Source organism: Eucalyptus grandis, chromosome 3 (genome assembly GCF_016545825.1).
Source record: "Eucalyptus grandis isolate ANBG69807.140 chromosome 3, ASM1654582v1, whole genome shotgun sequence".
NCBI classification, from domain to species: Eukaryota; Viridiplantae; Streptophyta; class Magnoliopsida; order Myrtales; family Myrtaceae; genus Eucalyptus; species Eucalyptus grandis.
This window is the reverse complement of record NC_052614.1, coordinates 2264987-2285336: the sequence shown is the minus strand read 5'-3', so window position 1 is coordinate 2285336 and position 20350 is coordinate 2264987. Positions and strand designations below refer to the sequence as shown.

The following is a 20350-nucleotide window of genomic DNA, read 5'->3' as shown; positions in this document are numbered from 1 at the left end:
GTCTCGCCGAGTCCTACCCTCTAAAACTCAATTAGGAAGAAAATAAGCCTCGGGGTGCTCTAGCCACACAAAGAGAATAGAGGACTTACCTCGCCTCAGTCCTTCCTGCACGTCAGTGCAACTCATACGTCGATAAATTCATATCATCTATCAATTCATATCATCTATCAATTCATACCATCTATCCATCCATTAATAAATCATGGCTCACTCAAGCTGACATGGATGCAATGCTCTCACAAGTTGATATAGATGGTAGCTCGCACAAGCTGATATATACATAGATGATAGCTCGCACAAGCTGATATATACATAGATGATAGCTCGCACAAGCTGATATATGGATCGTTGCTCTCACAAGCTGATAAACGATCATTGCTCTCACAAGCTGACATATAATGCTCACACAAGCTGACAATGATGCTCACACAAGCTGATATATATAAACCAATTGCTCGCCAAAGCAGTAAATATATTTAAACCATAGAATTGGGTATACAATCCAATAACATCCAACGATTCAAACTGATCCTACAAACCAATTACGGTGCTAAAAGCCAACACCGGGTATTTTCAAGTTAAATACCAAAACTTCTCCAATTTCATTTAATTCCTCACTTTGGAATAATTAACTATAATCATCATTTTCACTCAATTTCGCAATTACGCATACAATTAGCACAAACCGACCGCACTGCTGCGATCAGCACGAAATTCTAACGACCGGCCATCCCGGCAAAATTTTCGAAATTATTAAATAATTAAATTTAATTCCGAAAATTAAATAATTAAATATCATATTATAATAATATAAAATAATAAAATAATATTTAAAAATTCGAAATAATTATTTAATTAAAAATAATCAATTAGGGCTGAAATTAGATTACACTAATTTAAACATACAATTAGCCCTAATTAAACATCCATTAAACTAATCATATAACTAATCTAATTTACATTAAAATAATCTAATCTAACCACATAAACCTAATTAGACTAATCTAAACACCCCTTAAGCATGATTAACTTGCTAAGCAAGGTTTAGAGGATAAACTCATCGGTTTTGCGCGCCGGTGAGTTCACGGCGACCACGACACCAAGGCGGTCGATAAACCCCAAAGCGGCGACACCAACGGAGGCCGGGAAGGGCTTGAAAATGGGCCACGAAGTCTGGAACTTCTTGCTGTCTTCGCTTCGATCGGGATCGAACTGCAGAGAAGAAACCAAAGAACTTCAACGGCGAAAACGGGCGATCGGAGCTCCCGCGAGCGGGTGGCTCGTTCGCTAATTCAACCGGGAAGTTAACTTTTACGTGGATCTTTGGAGAAAGGTCGGCTGGAGCAAAAACTGGAACGAGGGGAAAACATAGGAGGAAATGGGGTCCGATGGGCATGCGACGGTGGAGGGCGATGCCGCTCGGTTCCTCCGATTTTTGCTGAGCTTCTCTCCTTCAACAACAATGGAGAAAGCCTTAGAGAAGAAGCTACTTAAGAGTGGGGGTTTCCTTGGGCTCTCTAGAGCTCAACACTTGCCATCTTCTCATTGGCTTTGCCCCCACCATGACACCACATGACCTCCACTCTCTCTCCTCCAATCTTCCTCTACAAGCTTGGCAATAGGTGCAAAATATGGTGTGCCATGGGAGCTACGAATTTTGGACATTCCCCAATTCAATCCATTCAATTCTCTCTTAATTCCAATCAATTTAAGCTCAATTGAAGCTCAAATAAATCGGTCCATGTGTCCTCGGCCTTCTCATGACATTTCCCCGTCAAATGATCCAACTTGCATCCCGAAGATTCGATTAAAAACGGCTCTCTGACAATCCCGAACAAAAACGGCCTTACTTTGCTTTTCCGCCAAAAATCTCGGTTTGTAGAAAAAATCTTCTGAAGATGAGTCGACGTTCCTAAAATGAATTGTGACATGCCAGAACTTTCAATTTCTGAATCCGGGTTTAAAATCACGGTTAATTTCAATCTGGCGCGATTTGAGCGCGTCGTAATCTACCGGATAGCTTTTAGGAAATTTTCAGTGCAATTGACCCGTGGTTGATTATTTTCAAGCCACGACATAATCTTCGACACATTGGCGACTCTTGATTGTCGTAAAAATCTCGAGGTTTCAAATACGGACACTGGGGTACCCAAAACGACGAATAATCGGTTCGGTGCCGATCGACGAGGATATTGAAATCAGGTGGAATCACCCACACTCTAATTACATATCTCAGTCGAATCGACCTATTACTAATCTCTGTTCGATTCTGACAGTGTCGTAATGATCCTTGCATATTTATACGGTCGAACAGTCGGTTCATGGTCAGATTCTTAAACCTATTGCATTTAAATTCCTTAACGGCTTCACCTGATAGACTAGTTATCTCGTGAGTGATTAGCTCGGAGAATTGAACTATAAGCGCGCCGATGAAAAGTCCGTCTCATTTAATTGAAAACAGAATCAGAAATTTGGGATGTCACAGCCCACACAATCGAGCTAAGGATCAATTCATTGCCATGCCATCAATCGTATACTCAAAAAACTACTTTCCTTGAGTTTCTTAGCATGTCCATTTGCAGTTTGGACGTTTGGTAACTTATTGTTGCCCATAGTCTTTCCTATTTGTATCATCTTTTGATAAACTTGCTAGTGTCAGTATCAAGTATATCTCATTGGCTGAGTGGTGGAACTGAATTAATCTTATGCATGCACCGTATTAAGTTTCCACTTTACAAGCTATTCTTGAGTTTAAATATGATTGGCACAGGATCATTGTGCCTCTCTAATGGACCATTTCATCTTTGTTCCAACGGTTGGAAATGTCCAAATTTATGCTCCAAAGAAGAATATTTTTTTCATTTGAAGAAGTAAAATACTAAAGTATTAGGTTTTCCTATAAATTTTAGATCAATTAAAAGGTCAAAGTGCGAAAAAGATGAATTATTAGTGGCCAGACAAACACAAAAAGAATAATTATTTTCTTATGTTAGGGTTCATTGCAGTTTGATTTACTGACTAAGAACTGTTATGTACATGTTAATGATGATAGATACTATCAGCATTCATGGTTCACATGCGTACCATGGCCTCTTCAGGTACACATGTATTGCTTCCGCCTGTGTTTTAGCGTGATGCAAGTATTGTACTTATTACTTTTACCCAAAAGAGGTATCAAAGCATTGCATTAGTTATGGCCAAATAATAGAAACGTCGGAGTGAAATCAAGTTGATTCCTTTTTTGAGACAACAAGTAGAGGCGCCGCTTGTGTTTTGGCTGCAAGAAAACAGGCCCTGGTCCACATATTTGACGACGATGAAGGTGAAATCTCTAATTCAGAATGAACGTTTGTTCAGAATGAACGTTTGTTTGTGAATGTGCGGTGGTAATGCTCATGTTGCTCGTGGGTGGACCTCTAATACTCGAAGCTGCAGGAGACATCAGTGTGAGAAGCAATGCATGTGGACTTTCCGGCTAAAGCTCTTCGGCTCCACCCTTCCTGGAGAGTTTCAATTTATGCCTGCCATGAGCCTTTTCTACTAGGCAGGCATTTATTGAAGAGAAAAAGCAGAGTGAAAGCTAACTACTTATCTATAGAGCTCGATGGAATCGACAGAGAAATACTGACCCATGGCTTCTATCTGGGGGGAAGTAACTGTTTGCATTGTATTTCTGCAAGCTTTGACAACTATTCGATAGTGCCCAACTTTTGCTTCATGCGTATATGTTTATTATTTCCGCATATAAGAGCACCAATTGTCAGGTTTGGCTTGTTTGTACTTTCGGGTTGAATGGATTACATGGTGTAATCAACTGACGAACTTTGCATTTGAATGTTGAAATCTCTCACTTGAAATTGACTCACTTCTCCAAGCATCATTATTAAGTGATGCATCCAATCCAATGTACAAAATACACTCGTGTGAAAGAGTCAATCTCCAGGATTACTAGAATCAATATGGCTAGTTAGATATATAGTGCCAAGGTGGCATTAAAGAACAAATACTATCTTCCAATAATAGAGATTCAAAATCTACAATTAAATGGTAGGTTTAAGATTATGAGATTATATTTTGTACTCTTGACAAGAGTATCATGTAGCCAAAAAACTTAATGATATATAGATATACAGGAATCTAAAATTGCTTAATTTTATCATTCATTCTCTAGGATTTATTGCCTCTAGAGGAAAAACTTTTATAGATGTAATAGCTTCGTGTTCAATCATATGCACCAAGATGGTAATCGTATATATGATTGTATGCATGTAAAATGTGCATATGTGATATTTCTATTCTTCTGTTTATAAATTATCTTTATGAGAGCTTCTTTGTCGACTTTAGCCAAATCTATTATGAGATTAACTTGCTTTATTAATTTATTTCCAAATCTCCACGTCATCAATCTATTCTTTCCTGATGCATAATAAGTGTAGAAATAGTGACAACGACAATTGATAATATGACGAAACGATAAATATTACCAACAGAATAAATTATTGGTATTTGGTCCACTACGAGTGCAAACCACGTATTAAATCAAACTATGCACGAGCAGTCTTAGACAAGCTCATTTTGAAGAGACTACAGTTAAAATTTTCAAGGACTGAGAAAACAAGAAGAGAAGGCTGGGATCACGAGTATTACTGGAGTATGGAGAGACGCTATACTATTGATAGGAAACTAATAGAAGGCGATTTGTGTCTATCACTCATAACACCTTTGGCAAAACCCTCTATCATAGCTGTCGTGTAGCCTTATAAAATTTGCTTCTACTACTGTTTAAGTAATTATAGAACTATGTTTGTAACTCAACATCATTATTAAACTAACAATCTAAACGAATGGAGGATATTGAGGGAACTTAGCATCATAATTTAATAGTGTATGCGTTCCAAAAAGCAACTGTATTGCCTATGGACATTAGCAAATAGGCAAGACTCAATACATAGCACTCGATCAACGTGGTTGTAATGCTGATGTAGAACAAGTGCATTATCTGAGCACACTCTTTGAATGATACACCTTGTGTTCCTTACATGTGAAAAATCATAGGACCTTTTGAAGAAAGATGTTGAAAGAACTAGAATAGAGAGATACCATCCGAAGAAAAATTAGTAAACAAAGCTATTCTGTCCTAAATGCTAATTCGTGCAAGAAATTAGCCGAAATTCAAGGCCTTGATAGGTTAGAGTATTTGTAATGGCTAAATATCAGAGTGCACTTCAATGTAAAGGCTAAAGCTTCCAAAATCCGGAGTCTAATGATATCATTTGTTAATTAGTGCAAGAAATTAGCCAAAATTCAAGGTCTCAATAGGTTGGAGTTCTTGGAAAGACCGGATATCTCTAGGCGCACTTCAATTGAAAGGCTCCTCCTTCCAAATTCTAAGAGTCTAAAGATATTGAATGCTAATGAATGTGAAAAATTGATTGAAATTCAAGGCCTCGATAAATTGGAGTTTTTGGAATATCTAAATATCATTGGATGCAAGCCACTCAAAACCATTCCAAAATTATCTAGATACGCTAATACAATTTGTATCATTTTTCTATCTTCAATCTCATATTATTGATAAATCCAAGTTCCACAAAGAGATGGCCACAACTTGCTGGACTTTTTGACTTTTTCTTTTATTTTTTTTTTTTTTTTTTTTTTTTTTTGCTTTCTGACTTTTTGACTTTTTCTTTTTCTTTGATGTTGTTCCTATTGATTTTGCCATTAGAGTGATGGAGGATTGTTGGCTGGGCCGTCTCTTTGTGGGGTTCAGCGAACATAACATCAAAGAAAAAGAAAAAATTCAAACAGTCAAAAAGCAAAAAGAGAGAGAGAGAGAGAGAGAGAGAGGGGCTGTTTGTGGAGTGAAGAGAAGGGAGAGAGAGACAGCTCCTCGAGAAGAACGCACGAGAAGAAGATAAAAAGGGGCAACGACTTTTTGGTCCATATTCAGAGGCCTAACATCCTTGGAATTGGCTCAATTTTCAGAATGTTGTTCGGAGATCTATAAGTTGATCAATTTTGTTCATCGAAAGCTTTCTCCAAGTTGTCTCTCATTTTCTCCAATTGTGGTTAAGGTTTCATGTTCTATTTGTATTAATCCACCTTAATAATGATCAAATATTGTTGTATTGTCAATGTTACTAAGTTTTTGAGTAGTTCGTGGTTTTTTCTCGCATTGGATTTTCCACATAAAATTTTTGGTATTATTGTTGCCTTGTTTTTTTAACGTTTCAGTATTATATTTACTTATTTTGAGGTCACAGTCCTGGAATACACAGCTAGTTGTTGCTGGGGTTAAGTCCATTTTGGTTAGTTTAATTTTGGGGAAGAAATTGATTGTGGATTGGATTAGTTCTTAGTAAATTGTTACCTAATATACTATCGGAGTATAAAATGTTTTTGGTGTGAAGAACAAGGTCACTAGAGCCCAATCGATACGCATTTGAGACCGTGCTTCTAGTGGGATATTAAAGCTCAATTGATATTGCTTTAGCTTTGTAACACATAATTAGCTCCAACAAAAGAAAAAAAGACATAAATGGTCCATAAATTTTAGTCAAAGGTGCAATATCATTAATAAACTTTTGATTTTTTAATGTTTAATCTAAATCATAAGATATATAAAAATGTTCAATATCATCTCTCCATTAATTTAAATTTAATGAAATTTGCTTATATAGTTTCCAATTCATTATGATTTTGATCAATTTGATAACGGATGCATAAGAAAGGTGGCCACTATGGTTACAAGTTAACCCAACACTTTGGTAACCCAGCCCGTTTCGAAAATGCATACTTTTCTTCATGATAAATGAGCCTGGACAACAAGTTCCATTTGACATATGGCATGAGCTGAACCAGCTCAGCTCGCCCGTCAATCAAATGAGTCCGCTTTCGCTCTAGTAATCATGTCCGTGTCTCTTATTTTTCTATGCATGGTTTTCGGACTCTAGTGGACTTTCTTACTCTCTTGATCTTCCATTCCTCGACTCACTCTTCAGCTCTATTCTTTCCTAATTAGCCTCAAGCCTTACTTTTGGTTTTACGAGCTCTAACCTTCACAAGCTCTCTTTCCGTTCACATTTTCCATCGACACTTCTTTACACTCCTTGCCAATTGTTCTAGGCCCGGCGCTACGTTTTCAACCGATCGCAGAGCTTTTTAGCTATGGAGGTTTATGAAGGACTGCAACGCATGCTTCCGTTTCAACTTTAGTTCAACAAACCAATGGCTTATCAAGTTCAGCTCTTGGTCGTCATTCTTTCATGAGTTAACGGGTGATCGACTCGGTTCCCACTCAGTTTTGTGAAGTTTGCTCAATCTGCTCAATTTGAAAGGTTTGATGTCGGCAATAACAACCCTCTTTTTGAAAGATATCCTCTGGCTTCCGAAAATGCTTAGGTAAAGTTAGCTTCAAGTTTCTTCAAGTTGCTCGATTAAGTGTAAGTGCTTAGGAATACAGCCACCTATCAAAATCTTCTCGATCACATCATTGCTCACCTTGACTTGGCAGATGGACAAGGACTTGAGCGAAGTCTAGTCGATCCTTGACCGTCTAGCTTTGATACCACTTATTGAGGGAAAAAGTATCGAAAAAGTCATAAACATATTGTATCGGTACCAATTCAGTTCTAAACCTTTCTATTGAATCAATTTAGCCTTAAACATTTTTCACATTGATACCAATTTAGTTCATCAAGCCAATTTAAGCTAGAAATTGTTGACATGAATGCCGATCGGGCAATTGGCACTAAAATGGACATTTTAAATAATTTTTTAATAATTTTTTGAATTTATTGATTTTTTTTTCTTTTTTTCCTTTCCCTTTTGTTTTCTCCAATGGCCATTGCCAATCATCAGCCAGAGCCATGGTTGGCGAGGGTCGGCCTTATCAAGCCACGCTTGGGCGAGGGCAAACGTTAGCCATGCCCTGCTAAGGCGAGGCCCCCCTCCCCGAATCTAGCAAGGCCGACCAAGGCATTTTGAGCAGAAACTATGGGCAATCAAAGACTCATTTATAACATGCAACGAACTTTAGAAATTGACGATAAGTATGCCTAACATATACAAATAAATAAACATCTATCCACATCTCAATTTTGTAGGATAGACAATTTTCATCACATTAATGTCTAAGATCAATGTGACACATGAGTAGAGGAACATTGCCATTTATGTGAGTCCTGTAAGGGCATACACAGTTACTCTTGAAAACATTCTTAGTAAATAAATTTACTCTATTGTTTCTAATTAAATAATTAAAATAGAATATAAAATATGGTTGATTAATTAAAGCCCTCAACCTTCTACCCACAAGACTGCACTGATAACTAGCCCTAATATCCATTGAATCATCCCCTTTAAAAGCATTTCCTTCCACTTTCCAATCCCATAAAGTGTCACACCAATGCGTGAAGTCCATGAGAGCATGCAATCTAAAATAACTAAGGCATGATAAACTAAACGCTGAAATAGGCCAAAAGCATCAACGTGGGTCCAGTAATTTTTGTTAAATTTAGTCTAGATTCTTTTGTATAACTTTAAGTTTAACATGATCACCATCATTCAAAAAGTGTCTCTTAAGGTTTATTTGTATTTTTCGTTTCCTAATACATGGGAAAAACTAAAGAAAGGACAATTTACCATATCATAAAGTCGAAATATATTGTAAGACTAATTAGGAAGGAAAGTAAAATTAGTCATAACAGAGCCAAAAATGCCAACTATCATTAACCCATAGTTGAAGGAACACGGAGGCTCGGAAGCGACAATGGTAATACTGTACCTTCTTAACAGAAGCATTCACAAGTCGACAATTGGCAGCCATGCCTTATATACGATAAATTGTAAGGTGCTAGAATTTATTAAAAGTATTTTATATATATAAAAAAATATAAATCATTAAAAAAGGGGAAAAATGGGGAAAAAAAGTGAAGGGGGTCCGGACCGCGAGGACAGAGACGCGAGGGCACGGCGAGCGTCTCACCGGAGTTGGTGGTCGGAGAAAGACCGGCAGCGACAGCTTGTGTGGCAGGAAGCCATGCGCGCCGGGTAGAGAGCTTAAAAGGGAGGATTTTTGGAGAGAAATAGAGTGAGAGAGGGAATAGAAAGGGTTGAGAGACCGTGAGAGCGACCGAGAGAGAGAGAGAGAGAGTTTGAGAGCGAGGAGCCCTCCGGCAGTCCGGTCACGCCCGAACCCCGTCTGACGACTCCTGGCCGCGCTCTCGAGCCGGGTAGGGACTCTCGGCCGACACCCCTGTTTGTGCCCCTGCCTTGCCCCGTTTCGGGCTCGCCGGACCAGGCTTCCTCGTCGTCCGGTTCGCGCGAGCACCGGCCCCATTCGTCTGTGCGCTGCTGTTTTGGATCACTACTGCTTGTTGATTATTATTGCAAGTCCCGGCGCGAGTTGGTACTCGGTTTTTCCCCCCTTTCAGCCAGCGCGCTTCAAACGTTCGATGAAATGCCCGAACCAAACCCCGTTCGGTTTAATCTCTACTCGAAGTTATCGAAAGTGGTTTGGACCGTTCGAGGCCGTAGCGGCCCGTTGGGTCATCTCTTACGTTATTTTTCGTATGATGAACGAGCCCGGAGAAGAAGTTTAGCCCGACTTATGGCTCAATCCGGCCCGGCTCGGCCCGTATCCTCTCTCTCTCCTCTTCCTCATTGCCTCTCTCCCGCCTGTTCTTCCTCTCCCGCAATTTTCTCTGCAAAATTCTCAGGCTCCAGTGCACTTCGTTACTCTCTCGCTCTTCTCTTCCAACAGGCTTTCTTCTGGGGTTTTCGGGCTCTACCCTCCGCCATTGGCTCTCCCTCTCAGTTCGCATTTGCCACCGGACGCTTTGGCCACTCCCGGATCTTTTTCGGCTATGGAGACCGACGAAGGGTCGCGGCACGTGCTTCCCTTTCAGCTACAGTTAGACAAACCTCTGGCTTCTCAGGTTCGGCTTCGGCCCGCCTTCTTTCACGACCTAATAATGGGCGGGTCGATTCGATTTGTTTTCCCATTCGGTTTTGTGAGGTTTTTGCTCAATTTCTTCCGATTGGCAGGTGAAGATGGCGGAGTGGAATCCGGAGAAGGATTTGCTGGAGATGGTCATGGAGGACTCGAAGGTGGTGCTTCATTGCTTCACTTGGCAGAGGCTGTGGACGATCTCTCCTGGTAATTGCTTCGACTCAAGAAAGTTCTCCTTTTTTTATTTTTCTTTTTTTTTTTTTAAATTCAGTGTCTTCCTTTCTTCAACAGTGGCTTGGTGTGCACCCTTTGAGTCATTGGCCTTATTCCCCCTTTGCTTTTCCTTAAATGTGCTACGATCTTTTCCTCAAATAAATCACTTCAATTGCCTACCCCGTTCAAATTGCGTTTGATGGAGAGTTGGTGAATATAGGGGTAAGGTGCTTGAAAGTCTAAATGAGAACATGACATTGAACTAAGGAGTTGGCGTTTTACACAAAAATGAGGAGTGAATGATGGTAATGGGAGTGAAAATTTGGATGCGACATAGTTGCAAGTAAAGAATCCCAAGCTGATATTAGTTGAATGAAGGGATTTTTATTTACAAGCACGATAGATTCCTATAAACTTTTAGACAAGATTGGTGCCTTAGGAGATTTCCAAAACATAACTGACAATCATCTAGACCAACCTGAAGTGTACCCTACTCCTGTATTGCCATTTTGCTGCCCTTTTTGGTACACCCGTCAAAGTGTTCACGAAGATAAAGAACTTGAATTTGAGGGGATGTCATTTATGTTAGATAGACTAGCTATGTCAGATGCAGAAATGCTAGATGCTCACATGGAGTCGGCAGGTTTAACCCTGTTGTAAAAATGGTAACTTGGAGTTACCAAACACATTTTCTGGACCGTTTACATTCTCAAATAAAATGAGAACAGATTTCTGAGAATCTTTATCGGCCGAATACCTCCTTAGATTCTCAATCCCTTCCTATCCGCAGTAAAAATGAACATCATCAAGTTGCTCAACAGGCTTCCGACATTGAAGATTTACTTCATGTTGTCCGGACATCATCATTGGTCATGCACAAGCAGTGGGCTGATGCCATGGACATATTTCATGAGAAGTTTGATTTGTTATGAAGCTTTATTAATGACCATGGTTAGTGGTCCTGTTAATACAGAGCAGTAGATGGCTTTCCATTTGTTCTTCATTTGACTGTTTCTGTTTGCTTATCTAGGTCTTGGCTCTTCTCCTCAGGAGGAATTTTTGAGTCTTCTAGGTGGTGCTAGGACCAGTCCTACAGTCCATCAGTTTCTTGTTAATTCTCTGGGTGAAGTGGTACGACTGGTTTTTGAATCTCCAGTGTCGCTTTTGGACTTTGGTTCTTTTTGTTGGTTTTATAATCTTAGTCAGCTGGTTTGTTCGATGATAGGGTATGAAGTGTGTATCAAAAGTTGGTTGTGCTGCTGGAAAAGAACTTCTGCTGGTTGTCCTCAATCATCTACAGGTGCACGTTATTACCTTTGCATTTGGCCTTTCTCTCTGATAAATTATTGAGTTTAAGTATCACACAGAACAGTTATAGTAAGTTATGCTTTGCACATCTTGAGACATGCTGTATCTTTCAGAGCATCCTGATGTTAAACAGATAAAATAACTGGCGGGTGCTTAGATGATAGTGAATTGAGCCAACATTGATCTCATGTGATGCTTAACCTTGGTTATGAGAGCTTCTGTTCGCAACAATTTGTTAATGTACTTAGATGTAGGAATTTGTTAATTTATATTTTTTTTACCAACTATTTTTCCAGTTAGAGCGCCATCTTTTTAAGCTAATGACCATTTTTTGGGAGAGTAATGTTAAAGATGTTTAGTCCTAGTAAATGAAAATGGTTTACTAAGTCACATGCAATATAGATCTGTATTAGGTGTCGGTGATCTACTTGCCTAATTACTTGGATTTTACCGTGAATGGGTTTTGTATGCTAGTCTTTGTATCCATAGTATTGTTCTGTTTTGGGAATGTGTTGGTATCCCTTTGGATCCAAAGTTTCTCTTGAACTTTTTAGATCTTGACTTTAGGCTGTAGAGGCACCCTTTTGTCACTATAAACTTACTCATAAAAGGAACTGCAACTGTGAGTTCTTTTTTGCTTTTTGGTCATACAACTGTGAGTTCATGGAGTGTTTTTGCGCTCAATAAAAACATGCAATGTCCATGAACGGTGAAGGAGGAGATGCTGCAGGGATTCTGCCTCCTTCTGGAGGAAACACCTGATAACCAGTGTTTTGGCCTCTTCATTTTAGGTTATCTGAAGCAAGGATATGTTCCCAAGTTGCTTCCCAATCAGAAAGAGAGACTCTAATCAGAACCTTCACTTTCCGGATGGCTTCTCATGGAAAATCCGTTCTACCACCAACAATCTCCCTATTGAGCAGCTTGTGGTGAGACTTTACCAGAAAGATTGCATCTAGGGTAGAACCAGTCGTGGCAAGGACTCGAGAGATTTCGATTGGTGTCCTCCACTGCTCTTGACGTTTATGACCTTCTCCAGCAGGAGTGCATCCCTTGGTAAAAGCAGCATTGGCAAGGCGAGCTTACATCCGTCACCTTCTACTTCTTCCAAGTGCAGGAATTCTGCAGAGGGCAAAATTCCTCTGCATTGCAGACATGAGGATGGCTGGATCAGACATGGCCTGCACATATATTGCTAACTAGACTTAGTGATCCATCCGAAGTGTTGATGAGGATTAAGCATAACAGGAATGATGTTTGCCGCTCGGCTAGAGAATGATTGCATATGTTCAAATTCGATACCCAATCATCACAAATTGGAAAATAAATAAAAAATGGTGTGCGGGAAGGGATTCGGTTTCGGACGATGATGGCAAATGACGTGGTTTGAGTATTTCTATCCGGCTGAATGTTTGGAGCTTGGGTGGTGATGGCTTGGTCAAGTTCGAGCAAGGCCAGTCGTCTCGACATTTAAGCAAGCGTGAATGTTCGCTCTTGTGAGATGTTGATTTGAATTCATCAGCATATGTTTTTTAATTCAAAAGTAAATGAGGATGGATTATCACATTCCTTTTTGACAAATTACATTCGCATCTATGTGATGTCCCATGACCCCTCCTATGCTTCTGTACCAGCTCTGCTGGAACAGAGTGAAGCCACTTCGTTCTATTGGGGGCGTGCAACGAGATTACCAATTGAGTGTATGGACCCAAATTAAATGATATCGTTTCTCAGACAATCCTGAGGATCATGCCATATGTGATGTTATTTGTAAAATGACGTAAATTAAGGTATTTTTTGTTCTCCAAAAAATGAGTGATTTAGAAAATACCTTCTTAAAAGTTATCACTTGTATTGTTAGAAATAATCGATCAATGAGATATGTCTCAATTATCCAAACATTTTCATGCACAACGAGAATTTTTCGCATTAATGGATTTTTGTAACTGATTAAGTGATTAATTTTTGAAAAATATTTTTTCAAATCCTGTTCTTTCCACGAAGGATTGCGGCTAGCAATTCAATACCGGATCATTATTTCAGAATTGTTCTTGGCTTTACTTTTTTATCAGAAATCGAGAGCAATAGATATGTATCTCACTCGCTGGTAGATAAAAGCGCAACGATTTGATCCATCGCAAATTTTGTATGATCTCAACATACAAGCATAGGCTATAAGATCATAACACGAATGGATAGACTGCTCGATCCGTGCTTAACTTATAAATTTTCTCTTCTTTATATATATAAATAAGCGATGACGAATGTTAGCGTGCAAGATTGCATCATTTTTCTCTACAACGGCAGAACCCACCTAATCAAAATTCTTGTTCGCAACCAAAAAAAAAAAAAAATTGTAAAAAGCAATAGGATTTCATAAGAGAAATGCCTAAACGCTTATTAAGCGACTATGCGAGGAATTTTTGCTTTTTACAAATTTTCTCTTTCATTTTTCCATATTCTTTTTCGTGTTGCTGTGCTGTTCTGTCTGGAGTTTTTTTTTTTTTTTTTTTAATTCATTTTGAGAATATTTGCAATTTTTTTTCTGGATAATTTGTAGAGCAATTAATCAAACGTTGATATTAGGTATAAGCAATGAAAAAATGAATGAACATAAGACAGACGATGACGTATTTTTGCGACCGGCGAAGGAGGGGTAGCCGGCGCGTGCTTCCGATTCAGCTTCAAGTTCCGATGAACCGCTTTGGCTTCTCACGTTCGGCTCCCGTTCGGGCGTTCTGTCCAGGACCTCCTAATGGGCAGCGGCGATTCGATTGTTTTCCGATTCGGTTCCGTGACGTTTTGGCTCGATTTCTTCCGATTGGCGGGTGAAGATGGTGGGAGTGGAATCCAGCCAAGGATTCGTGGGACTCGAAGGTAATTGCTTCGAATCGAGAAAGCTCTCTCCTCTTTCTATTCAGCGTGTGATGTGCTTGGAAGTCTTAAACGAGAACATGATGTTGAACTGAGGAGTTGGCGTTTTAAAGGAAAAACCAAGAGTGAATGAAGGTGATGCAAGTGGAAATCTAGATTATGTTCTAGTTTATGTGGTGGTGATTGGACTTGATATTAGGATTATATTAGGTTGTTCATGTGCACTCATATTTGTTTTGGCAGTATCTAATTTTGTTTGGTCATAAGGAAAGTAAAACTCGTATTAACTCAGGATATTATGATCATCCTTAAAAAAGAAATGGATAGTTAACGTGGAGCAATTTTGAGGCAGTTTTCTTGGAAATAACTTTGAACTTTTCATGATGGAAGAACTTTCCTGCCTATAATTTTAAATGCTTGAGTTGACTTTCGAGAGTTGCCATAAGCTGAACAACATGATGCCTCATATTTAGGAGCCAATCTGTAATTTTCATACTATCTTTCAGTAAAAAGCCTCTAAAAATCTGTTAATTCGGATGTTGAAAGTTATGATGTAAATTTGTTGCAAAATTTTAAACATCGTCGCATGATTCACACGTCACTTTTGGTCTCAACTGTTTAAGGCCTGCTTACTTTTAGAAAAGGCCTTTAGTTTCCATTTTCATAGAAACTGTTTTCGATGTTTTTTTGACAAAATATTTGTTCAATGAAAATGATATATGTCATTAGGGATGAAAATTGTGAGAATATGCTCGGCTTACATCACATACAAAAAACAGGCTTAGTTATTCCAAATCTCCATGTTTGCATGTGAAATGAAAATACTAAAAAGTCATCTTAAGTTTGTGATTTTGATTTTGATAATTTTCCTTTTATTCATCAAGTGCTTTTGGAGTGTTACCAAACACATTTTCTAGTCTATTTTAATTCTCAAATGAGGAGCGAGAATCTTTAATAGGGAATCGTTAGCTTCAACTAGCCAACATCTATCAATCTCAAGCTCTTTCAAGTTTCTCGATTAAATTTAAGTGCTTAAGAACAGGATCACCCATCAAAATCTTCTTGATCACGTCATCACTCACCTTGACCTGGCATATGACAAAGACTTAAGCAAAGTCTCTAATACCAGTGAATGGATACAAGAGCAAGGTACTAGTAATATTAGAAAATTGTAATAGGTAACTTGAAATACATATATACTGATACAAACAAGGCACAAAAAAATGATTGTTTACACAACTAGTGTACATTATGAGTAGCAAGACTACACCTCACTATTATAGTTGAATTTCTCGCACCACTATAAAAACACTTGGAGCAAACTAGCTCATACAAAGACACATTCTCTAAGCTTCATTCGTGTCTTGAAAAATCAATATTTGGAAAAGATCTTTTCCTAATTTTGATCATTTACATTTCCCAGAAAAAGAGAAAGCAGAAAATATTTTCATTATCAACAAAAATGTTTTAACACGAATTGTTGTTAATAATGAAAAATACTTTTTTATCAACTCATTTTTAAAAAATAAAGATGATTAAGTTTAGGAAAATATTTTCTAAATTATTAATTTTTTGCAAAAAAACGGAGTCGTGCTCTTCATTTTACCCTCGGTTTCTCCCGCGAAGCCCAACTCTCTTTCTCTATTGTTCTGAAGTTCACTGGTTCCGTGGCTTACTCCTAAACTCCACGTAAAGAACTCTATAAATGGGCCGCGCCTTGACATGATCAGTAGTCTGACGGGCCGGAACCCGGGCCCGAAGGGCCACTTTATAAGCCCGACTTATGGCCCAATCCGGCCCGGCTCGGCCCGTAATCAAATTCTCTTCTCTTCCTCGTTGTCTCCGCCGACCCTCGCTCCGGCCGCCGTCGGCACGATCGTCAAGTTGACCTCCAGCTCCTCCGCTCCCCGTCGGTCCGAGTTTCCGGCCTCCGGTCCGTGCTCTCCGTCGAAGGCGACTCCGATTCGGAGCGCGATTCATCGAGGCGGTCGGGATCAGAGGAGCTCGTGATCGTGCGCGGCCTCGGGGAGGCGTAATCGGCTGTCGAACGAGGGACGTGGGGAAGGGCTTGAGGCAGAATGTCTTGGTCTTCAAGCTTTCTTCTAGGGTTTTCGAGATCTACCCTCCACTAGCTCTCTGTACACCCCCTCGCTGCTTGCTCCAGCAGCTGGTGGGGCTGCGTTTTCGGCTGCTCCCGGAGCTTTTTCAGCTATGAAGACCGACGAAGGGTCGCGGCACGTCCTTCCCTTTCAGCTTCAGTTCGACAAGCCGCTGGCTTCTCAGGTTCGGCTCCCGATTCGATTTGTTTCCGATTCGGTTTTGTGAGGTTTTTGCTCGATTTCTTGCGATTGGCAGGTGAAGATGGGGGAGTGGAATCCGGAGAAGGATTTGCTGGCGATGGTCACGGAGGACTCGAAGGTGGGTGCTTCATCGCTTCAATTGGCGGAGGCTGTGGACAATCTCTCCTTGGTAATTGCTTCGGAACGAGAAAGTTCTCCTTTTTTTGTTTATTTAGTATGTTCGTTTCTTCGACGATGGCTTGGTGTGTGTGCCCTTTGAGTCATCGGCCTTGTTGTTGTTGTTTATGAAATCACTTTACGTTTCACATTCCATTGTATGTCGTTATACTGGATTATCTTAACTATTCTAATGTACTCCAGGTAAATGTATAACATCATTATGCTGGCTTCCTGATGGCAAAGTTGTTGCCTTGGGACTAGAAGATGGTACAGTTTCACGTTGAAGTAAGTTTTCTATGTTATTACTTTCACATATTACTTTAACATTACCCTCACAACTTCTCAACTAGGAATCTTCCTGCAACAATCCCTTATCATCACAATGTGTTCTTCTCTAATCTCTCTTCGGAAAGATTCTGAATTGCTCAAAAGCCGCATGATGCATTGCAAATGGAAGCTTGCTCAGCAAACATTTAGCTGCTAATAGAGATGGCAATCTGTGTTTATGGGTCCTGTCTCCCGATGTCAAATTAACAGTGGACTGCTAGATAGGTCATTCTGACTCTCTGAGCATAAAAACTGAACAAATCTTGTTAGAACACTCTTTTCGAACATGCCCCCTTTGTTAAATAGATCAACAAGGACATGAGATGAATAACCCTTTGAACTAATTAAAGTGAATTTTTCGTTTCAATCCAAACATGACCGACACAGCATGAATAACTTGCTAAAGTACATCAATATGCATATAATGTCATATAATTTTTAAAAAGAGTAGCTGTAAGCTTACAAAATCCTAGGTTTAGATGATATCTTGTATCTTATATATTCCCATTTAACTAATTAAAGTGAATGGTTCTTTCCAATCCAAACATGACGGACACTTGTACAATACATGCAATATGCATATAATGTCATATAATTTTTAAAAAGAATAGCTGTAAGCTTACAAAGTCCTAGGTTTAGATGATATCGTGTATCTTATATATACCCATTTAACTAATTAAAGCAAATGGTTCATTCCAATCCAAACATGACCGAGACAGCATGAATAACTTGTCCGATATGTACGGTATGCATATCTTCATCAATGTCATATAACTTTTAAAAAGAATAGCTGTAAACTTACAAAGTCCTTGGTTTAGATGATATCTTGCATCTTATATATACCCATTTAACTAATTAGATTGAATGGTTCATTCCTATCCAATGATGACTGAGACAGCATATAGAAGCAGTCATCCATGACATGCTCATTTTCATCAAATTAATAGTTTCTTTCTATTATTTAAAGTGACATATGTCCAGTTCAGTCATATTAGGAAGGTAATAGTTCGGGTGACTCCTAAATGATAGAATTTGTGTGTGCCTCAATTATGCTTGTGGGTGGAAAAGTTCGTAGATTACCAGTTACGTCATTAAGCCAGCTGTTTGGTCATGGGTACAATTGCTCAGAACTTGGCTGATGCTGCTGCCATAAAGTTTCTTTGCAATGCCTACCAATTTACTAATCATTATCCATTTCATGGATTATGTTTTGCTCTGAAGAGCTTATTTTTACATATGAATGTTATCTTACCAATCTAGCCGTCTTTATGGAACCATGGATATGCATTGTGCTGCTTTTTTATGCTACTGCTTGCAGCAGTAAATTGTACTGTGGTATATTTATTTCTAACTCGGTATAATTATTAAGCAGAATGGAAACTATTAAGAAGAGTGAAGTCCCATGTGGCAGTTCTGTGGTGTGTCTCAATTTGGAGGAGGATGCCCAAGTGAATAGAGTATGCATCTTTCAACTTAAAAAAATTCATCTGACTTCTCGATCTTGATTCTTAACAGACAATATTTTATTGTTCATAATGTTCTATCTAATGCTTTGTTTGCAGTTAAATAGTTATTTTAGTCTGGTTTACTAAGATATTTCTTTTCTCAAACTTAGAATTATTCAACAGCTTTAATATGGGTTTATGGAAGGTTTTTTGAAAACGTATGTTTGGTGTCAGCTGTGAGTTGTTAATTTACTGATTGTTGACTTGACTCCTTAACTTTAATCTCTTGTTATACTTATCTTCTTCTTCTTCTTCTTCTTCTTCTTCTTCTTCTTCTTCTTCTTCTTCTTCTTCTTTTTCCCCCCAATTGGATAGATAATAATCCATTTTTTAGTAGGACACTTCTGGCAACTCTCTGACATTTGAAGATTGCACTACTCATTTCTTCCCTCCAGCTCCAAGAGTTCCTCGCATGCCTGGCGTAGCACCTGGAAACTGGTTTAACTGACGATGGTCAAGATTCATTCGTAGAGCTCTCAAATTCTTCCAAGCAATGTTTGAATATGCTTTGCAGTGGAGATAAAGATGGGGCTTTGTGCTTTAGTATATTTGGTGCCTTTCCAATCAGAAATGTTGTAAGCCTTCTGTCTGTTCAGATCAAACATTTAGCTATATATTCTATTAGATTCAGTCAACGACTACTTCTTTCCTTTCTTGCTTCCATAGAGCAGTCTTTTTAATAAATGGATCTGATTGCAGAAATCAGTATTGCCTGAAAGTAATGGGCTGGTTAATTAAATAACTATACTAGGTGAAGTTATTCTTGTAAAGTTCTAGATTTCACTTCTGTTGGTCACTTCAGATATGACACCTCCGACTTCGATATAGCACAATTATCCAAAGCTTTTGTTGTTTGCCCTGAGTGCTCCTTCTACCTATACTGCAGTTGAAGCACCTAAAAGTTTGGTGTTTTCTGGGTTAGTCTGCTGTACAGACTTTCTGCTTTTGTTTTAGACTTTTGAGTTTCTGCTCTTTTTAGGGAGATTGAGAGAACCTATACGACCGTTGGTTGGGGAAAGTGTTCTGTGAGTTTGTATGCTTGTGTATAGGTAGTTCTCTCTGTGTGTGTGCAGCTACTAGAAGATTTAGAATTTTAGGAACTCTTCTGAACTTTCCTGCACGTTTGGGTTTGGTACTGTTTCAACGTGAAAACATGATGAACTTCTCTCTACAAACATTTGATTAGTCTAGAAACGTGTGCCGGAGAATTGTTCTAATCGGTATCATTTTAGTTCCTATCAGTTGTCTCTTTAGTTGCATGGAGCAAGTCCTTATAATTCCTTGTTGGGACTCTCCCAAATGGACTCCCTTGGGCCCATTGCGTATCACCAGATCTATAAGTGTGGAATATGGTTTCCCAATTGGGAGGTTTTTTCAGATCTATGTACAAGTTTGTGAATTGTCAATGATGATTTGATCACAATGTCTTGACTACAGGTAATTTTCACTTTAAGATGAGATATTTTAGATGGAAAATTGAACATGATTGGTAGGAAATCATTTGTTATGAAAATTGATGTAGCTCATTTAGTTCAATGTTGAGTTTCTAGGTTGTCCTTTTTCCTTTTTTCTTTTATTGAAAAGATGCTAGTGGCATGACTACTAAGTTTCTTGCTCCATAAAAGCTCCAATAACCCAAAGATAATTTGGTGCAAGCATAGGAAACTGTCCAAACCATTCTTGTCCACCGACTTCCTCCCTATTGAGCAGCT

At 38.9% G+C, this 20350-nt stretch overlaps 1 protein-coding gene and 1 long non-coding RNA gene across 3 annotated transcripts; both read left to right on the top strand.

Moving 5' to 3' along the window:
• Window positions 1-9693: 9693 nt before the first annotated feature.
• Window positions 9694-13067, top strand: LOC108959733 (anaphase-promoting complex subunit 4-like). Its single transcript, XM_039308610.1, has 6 exons — window positions 9694-9938; window positions 10048-10159; window positions 10956-11116; window positions 11216-11296; window positions 11391-11465; window positions 12265-13067. The coding sequence occupies exons 1-6, from the start codon at window positions 9867-9869 to the stop codon at window positions 12271-12273; spliced, it is 510 nt and encodes a 169-aa protein (XP_039164544.1). The 5' UTR covers window positions 9694-9866; the 3' UTR covers window positions 12274-13067.
• A 3111-nt stretch (window positions 13068-16178) lies between these two features.
• On the top strand, window positions 16179-19474 carry LOC104443300. 2 transcript variants are annotated; one of them, XR_005548996.1, is made up of 5 exons: window positions 16179-16630; window positions 16703-16816; window positions 17008-17091; window positions 18506-18590; window positions 18976-19474. It is a non-coding gene; the product is annotated as an uncharacterized LOC104443300 (long non-coding RNA). The 2 variants fall into 2 exon arrangements; XR_005548995.1 differs by having other exon boundaries at window positions 16180-16630; window positions 18973-19474.
• Window positions 19475-20350: the final 876 nt, after the last annotated feature.

Bases quoted from the DNA above. Each gene is read 5' to 3' on its own strand.
- LOC108959733 (XM_039308610.1), top strand. From the start codon at position 9,867: ATGGAGACCGACGAAGGGTCGCGGCACGTGCTTCCCTTTCAGCTACAG. The intron at 10,160-10,955 runs GTAATTGCTTCG...TCCTATCCGCAG, and splicing joins GCTGTGGACGATCTCTCCTG to TAAAAATGAACATCATCAAG. The intron at 11,117-11,215 runs GTTAGTGGTCCT...TCTTCTCCTCAG, and splicing joins AAGCTTTATTAATGACCATG to GAGGAATTTTTGAGTCTTCT.